The sequence below is a fragment of the Helianthus annuus genome, chromosome 7, assembly GCF_002127325.2.
Source record: "Helianthus annuus cultivar XRQ/B chromosome 7, HanXRQr2.0-SUNRISE, whole genome shotgun sequence".
In the NCBI taxonomy this organism is placed as follows: Eukaryota; Viridiplantae; Streptophyta; class Magnoliopsida; order Asterales; family Asteraceae; genus Helianthus; species Helianthus annuus.
The window spans coordinates 24751842-24758881 of NC_035439.2; the positions used below are offsets into that span (position 1 = coordinate 24751842).

A 7040-nucleotide genomic window follows, 5' to 3' on the forward strand; every position below is an offset into this window, starting at 1 on the left:
CTAGTTAATTTATGTTATGTACTCTTTGGTTCTTGTTTAAACAATGTATACTTTCATATTTGATTAATAAAAACGAAACTTCATTTGCCATGGATTTGAAACAATAAATTCTGTTACAACACTCCCCGATGTTTCCGCCACGATTTGTATGTTCCTCGTGGTCGGGGTGTGACAGAAGTGACATAATGTTATGCAACTTTTCAAAGTACTGGACTCCGCATTCCCTCTTAATCGCATACTCATTAACTTGAGGCAGAAAACCCCAGCTAATAATGTCCCCGAGAGATACACTTCTATCACGTTGATAATACTTCAGAGGACGTTTGAACTTTCTCTCGTGACTTTCTTTAAACCATTTCTTCCTTTCTTCCTTTGCCATGTCTTTCTGAGTGCCATCAAAGTTTTTATCTTTCAGGATTTCAGCAACTTTCCTTCGCAACTCATCACGATTCTCCTCAGTAAAGAATTCCATTAACGTTGGCAACTGTGAGGTATCTTCATTAACGCTTTCATCATCTGTCCAGTCTTCTACTTCCACTCTATCATACAAATCAGCATCTTCAACATATCGATACTCATACTCAGACTGATGATTAATATCAAAAGCATTCAACTCTTCTTCAAACTCGGCATTCATTTCTTCTTCAAAATCGAATTTAAAGTCAGGATCCATCACGCGAGTCATTTCCTTAATTGCTTCCAACGTGTAAGTATGGAAATGCTCTCCTTCTTCATGATAAGTATCTAACCTCAAGATCAATTTCTCAGCTTGTTGAACGTTCTCTGCATCACCTGACTCCCCCTGTCTATCAGCTCCCCCTGATTCTTCGTTCACAGGGTCATTCATCAAATTATCAACATTTTGTTCAGCAGAAGCTTTAGATACTTTCAACCCTGTACCACCCTGAGCATCATCGTCATCATCATCTTTACCTGAACCATGACTGCTCACAGAGTATACTTTCTCATCTTTGACATCTTCCTCTTCATCCTCCTCTTCATCATCTTCATCACTATCTCCAATCAATTCATCCATAGGAGTATAATCCTCAAACAGACCAGAAACAGCAGAGATAGGCTCGGGATTATCAACAACCATTGAAGGAACAATCGATCTTTCAGTCACAGCTGAACTTCCTTCAACACCTTTGCCTTTGTCTTTCATTTTCTGATCTATTTTGGCTTGATGTTCAGCCCTGAGCTCTTCAACTTGCAGCTCTTCAAACTTTTACTCTACTGATGTTCCGAGCATGCTTTCCACTACTTTATTCAGCATATAGAACTCATGATCTCTTAACGCTTTAGCTGCTTCAAATTCTTTGTTCTTCAACTTGAAATACTCATTTTGCTCATCTCGTCGAGCCTTTTCTTCTTCCAGCTCAGCAATTTTTACCTTCAAAATGTCAATCTCTGATTGATCAGAATCAATCTTTTTCACCAACTCTTTATTATCAATCTCCAACTTCTTCACACGCATTTTTAGAATTTTCTCCCTATCAGACACCTTCTTGTTTTCAGCGACTAGCTTCTTGTTTTCCACTAACACTTCATCCATCCTTTTCTCCAACTTTAACACTTGTTCATTGTTCGCAAAACCGAAGTCTCCGATATCTTCAAGATTATCATGTGGAGTATAAAGACCTTTGCTAGAAGAACCAGGTTGTATTTGGGTGAGTGGAGGGGTCTGAAAGAGTTCTTGTGAGGTGAAAAGGATTTGTTGTTGTGGAGGTGAATGATGTAGTGGTGATGGTTGTCTTGGAGGTGTTGGTTGTTTAGGTGGTGAGGATTGTTGTGGTGGTGTAGGTTGTCGGGGTGATGATTGGATTGGTGATTGTGGTGGTGTAGGTTCATGTGGTGGTGTAGGTGGTTTCTTGGTTTCCTTGGTTTGTTTCTTCTTCAGCACAATCTTCGGTTTTGATATCTTTGGTGTGACTTTGCGAATCTTTGGAGAAACCACTTTCTTACGAGCTCCAGCTTTCTTTCTACCACCTGGAGGAGATTGTGATTCAGAGACATGTTCTGGGGAAGGAACGTAAGCAGCATCATCGTCCTTTTCTTGCCTCTTTCTTTTCCTCAGTTGTTTCTCTTTTTCTATCTCCACTTGAATTCTTTTTCGACGTTCGGTTTCATCTACTACCTCTTCATCTGAAGAACTCGAGGAGCTTGAGGTATCTTTATCAACATCATCTCCCTCAATATCATCAACAACTTTGTCTTTCCCTTTCTGAGCTTCAACAGTCACAACTTTATCAACATCAGCAACCACTGTTGGCCCTGTCTCTAAGACATCAGTATCAAATAAATCATCAACATTAAATGGATCATCTTCCGCAGCTATCACTGTTTCTTTTTCCACAGTGACCACCTGTTCATCTTCTTCAAGTTCATCGATCAAAGACGTTTTAGCAGCTTTCTTTTGCTTCTTCTTTGGTTGTGAAGAAGATCCTTCATCCTTTTTAGCAATAGGAGTGGCCTTTCTGCGTCTTCTCCCAGTTTCTTTTACATACCACTCATTCTTTGTGTTTTTGAAATCTTCAAGAACTTTCAACTCTTCAGCATATGCCGCTTCTTTCATTTCAGCTTCATTTCTCCAGTTCTGGTGATCAACTGGATCTGGATCGACGTAGTTTGCATCTTTTATGAAACCAAAGAATTCTGCACTAACTTTCGGTTCAGGGTGGTTCGGGTGATATCTCACAAGCTGTTTGATTGTAACTTCGTTCATATGTGATTGCACCAACAAATCATCCTTTATATTTCTGTCAATCTCAGGATACGCGTGATCAATCAACATCTGTACGAACCTCGGATACGTCCAGGTCTTGCTCTTTGATGTAATATTCTCTGCCATGTAATGAAACACAATATGTGAAAAGTTGTATTTCTTGTTTAGCACTAAAGCAGTAACCATATTCATTTGATAGTCACGCATCGCATCATAACCTCCTTTTGTATGACTCAAAGACATCAATACACAGTGAATCAGGAACTTATACGGCTTTGTAAACTTTGACTTCAAATAATTTCCAGCATTCAAAGCTCCCTGATATCCCATTCTTAACATGCAGCCTTTCACCATTCTTTCCTGAAATCTTGTTGGCGAATCTGCTTCATCTGGAAAGTTAATAACTTCACGAATAAGTGCTTCGGTAACAAGAATCTTCTCCATCTTTCCATGCACTTCAACAATTGATGATTAAACTTTGTTTTGATCATCATAGCTGGCATTTTTCCAGAAACGTTCTATGTGAGATTTGTATAGTGGCCTTTGATCAGTTAATGCCTTCTGAATGGGAATACGACCCATAAATTCCAAGATGCCACTGAACTTTGCCAACTCAGGGTATTTCTGAATATCCAAATCACAACAACTGTTGTGAAGAGGATCAAACACAACACTAGAACCCTGCAAATCAAACACATACACTAAATCAGACACTTAGAATTTTCAAACATTAAAATTTTTACAAGTGACAACACACTATGCACAATGAGCGAAAACACAAAACTGCAATTATGAGCGGAACCACAAGATGCTCTTATGAGCGGAACCTCTGATGTACACACAAGCGGAACCATATATGTACTAATAATCGGACACATGATGCTCTTATGAGCGGAACCACTGAAGTACACATAAGAGGAAATACATGATGTACAAATAAATGGAACCTCACAATGTACAGATGAGCGGAACTCCCACAATGCACCTTGGGGCGAAACCACTAACAACCCCACAAAAATTTTATCAAATCACACAATTGAACTCACTAAACAGTTAATATGACAAATCCGACACTTGGGGTTTGTTTTAATTTCATTTTTGACCATTAACGAACCCTAGATCTAAACCTGCAATGTCCGAACATCAACAAACATCAACCAACAACAGATTTGAAACAATCAATTCACAATAATATGATCTACACACTAAGACGACTGCACATGATTGATTTTGAGTTCTGATTTAACTGTTAACATCCTAAATCTAAGTTATTGTTCAACACATGGCCGACAGATCAAATATCACAAGAAATAGGTCAAATTGAAGATCAAACAACCTTGCCCATGATTGATATACTAGAAATTCACAAGATCTGAAAAAAATCAGGCAGCACTTCGTTTGAAAATGGTGGTTTTAGGGTTTCGCTTAAACGTCATCGGAGAGGAAAGTTGTATGAGCGAAAGGGTGAGAATGACGAATAAGCGGAACCAACTGACTTATATAGTTGGTCTGGTTTCGCTTTTGTGACCAATGTCATATAAGCGAAACCACATGGAACATACAAGCGAAACCTCATAATAAGCAGCCATTTGAGCGAAATACCATTGATTAAGTGACAAATGAGCGAAACCTTGTTGTGATTTTCAAAAATTTAACTTTTTAACATTTTTTAGATTAACCACCGACACACCCAGTTGACCAAGTCCAAGTTAATGACCTTGGTCAACTGCTTGGCCCACCAAGTCCAAGTTAATGACCTTGGTTGACCGAATTATGAAGTACGCAGTTATTTTATTCTGAAAATAGTTCAAATGAATGAACTTTTGAACATTTTGAACTTCCAAACACTTTACAACCGTCCAACACTGTACCAATCATTGTTCTGCATCACCAGCTTACCCAGCCCTCATCAAACACTGACATGATCTGCACTAAGCTTTGATCGTCCGATTCCCAATGTCAGTTGTCGAAAATAAAATAAGAAACTAAAATCTTTTTGGCTTTTTAACTGGATAAACTGAAATAGCTGCTGGAGGTTGCTGAGAATAAACAGTCTGAGCAGGAGGTTTTGGGAAGTTTAATGAAATCTGTATTGCCTCCTAACATTTCTGAATCTTTTGCAGGCTACTTTGAAGAACCAAGGACTGGATCCTGCCCAAGGTTTGAAGAGAAGAAAGAAGTCGTTGAAGAGTTGATAGATGTGTCGAAAGAGATGAGTGGAGAAGCTTTGAAAGACATAGCTGACAAAGCACTGATGGGAAAACTCAAAGAGGTAGACTCAGAATCTGAGGAGTCAAAGTCTGTCAGTTGTGTGTCTGTCAAACAAGAGGAATCTGGAGTTCAGAAGATCAAATCAGTCAAACTTTCTGAGTCTGATTCAAACAATGTCGGTAAAACTGATTGTGTAGAGCAGGTTGTTGAAAAGGTTGTTTCAATCCCTGAAACACCGTGCAAACAGTGTTTAGAACCATGCACGAAGTGTCTTGAAAAAGACACCAAGTATCAGGAATTGAAACACCACGCTGATATGATTAAGTTTGATCTTAGCCAAGTGAAAGAGGCGTACGATACTATTAAAAGGTCAATCAAGATGATACAAAAAGAAAGTGTCGAAAATGATAAAGCTACAAAATTGGCTAAAGCAACATTATTTGATAAACAACAAGAAGTCAATTTTCATTTAGACACAATCGCTTCGCTTAAAAAGGAACTCGAATTGGTTAAAATTGAAAACGATCGGATTGATAAGAAGTTAATGAGTTATGTGGCTTCGTCGTACGTTCTTGAACAAATTGTTCCCCAACAGCCACATGCTTCACCTGTCTTTAAGAGTGTTCCACCCCCAATGTGGAGTCATTACACACAGAAGTATCCAGATGGGGTGGAAGCGGCTTTAAATCTCAAATTGAGATCGATAGAGGATGATTTGCCTGAGACCATAGATGTCACATTTTCCCCATCCGATACCGACAACGAATCCCAGGTTATCAAAACTATTGTCGATCAGGTGTTGGATGAGGAAAGTGAGAAATCTGAAAAGGCTCAATCTGAGAAGGATGTCAGTGATTCTGAAGATGAAGGGAATTTCTTAGATCGATATGTACCAAAATCGGAAAAGAGTGCGAATGACGATCCGATTATGGTGGTATACACCATGATTGGAACAGACATACTTTATTCCGACTTCGAGTACCCACTTCAGAATGTCAAGATCGAAAATGTTGAAAAAGTGTTTAAACTGGTTGAAATGAACATTAACGAAGTTAATAACAATGAATTCTTTTCGAAACCCAAAAAGTCGTTTGTTACTTCACGTTCCACAATTTCGGAAAAGAAAGAAGGGGTTGGTAAAGGTCAAAACAAGAAAAACACCTTTGAAAACAAAGGAATCGGGTTTGAAAAGAAAACGACTAAGCAGGTGTTTAAGCCGAAAGAGAAGATCAATGAAGTTTTTGTCGCTGGTCCTAGTGTTGACGATGAGAAAGATTATATTTTCAGTCAAAAAGTTGTGGACGATTTCAATGCAGCAAAGAAGTTGAAAGAAGAGTCAGTCAAATCTACTTTTGTCGAATATGACAAAAGGGTGTGTTACTGCAATGAGTTCGGCCACATGGCGAAACAGTGTCAGAGAGTCATTGAGAAACCTGTCGTTGTAAAACCGGTTCAAAAACAAACTGTTTCAAAACCAAGTGTTCAAAAACAAGCTGTTTCTAAACCAACTATTCAAAAGTCAAACATTCAAAAACCTCGACCTAAATCTCCAACTGACACAAAGGGCAAAAAGCCGATGGTTTCTCCGATCCGTATTTTGAAAAGAGGTGAATCGTTGAAGTCGGAGGATAAGCCGAAATCGACTTTCGAGATTGGCGAATCTTCTAAGACTCGAGAGACTTCAAAGATTTACCCTAAGACAAAAATTTTTGAAAATCAATATTGGGTCGCAAAATCGAAACCGTCTGTTGAAGTCAAAAAGATGGAAAATGCTTTGAAAAGTGAATCAAACATTTTTAAAGATGATGTGGTAGAGTTTGAAAATGAAGTTGATAAGTTTCTTGATGAATTTCCACCAATTACTAACAAAGTTAAAACAATTATGAAAGAAGAGGTTCCAAATGTCACATTTGATTTTCCGAAAACAAATGAAAAATGTGATGTTGTGTTCGGAAGTGTGTCGGAAGTACAGAAATCATGGGCTTCATTGTTTGAATAAATTTGATTTAATGGTTGCAGGGGCTGCCCAAGTCAATTCTATCGAAATGGATTATGGATAGTGGCGCTTCAAGGCATATGACTAGGACGCTTGCTTTGCTCTATG

The 7040-nt window shown here is 38.5% G+C and overlaps 1 protein-coding gene across 1 annotated transcript; it reads right to left on the reverse strand.

The window, feature by feature from the left end:
• Nucleotides 1-1228: 1228 nt before the first annotated feature.
• LOC118480167 (proteoglycan 4-like) lies at nucleotides 1229-3169 on the reverse strand. The gene has a single exon (XM_035974876.1). It carries the CDS (start codon nucleotides 3167-3169, stop codon nucleotides 1229-1231), a length of 1941 nt encoding a protein of 646 aa, XP_035830769.1.
• Between the last annotated feature and the right edge of the window lie 3871 nt (nucleotides 3170-7040).

Coding starts and splice junctions, on each gene's coding strand:
- LOC118480167 (XM_035974876.1), bottom strand. CDS start 3,169: ATGGAGAAGATTCTTGTTACCGAAGCACTTATTCGTGAAGTTATTAAC.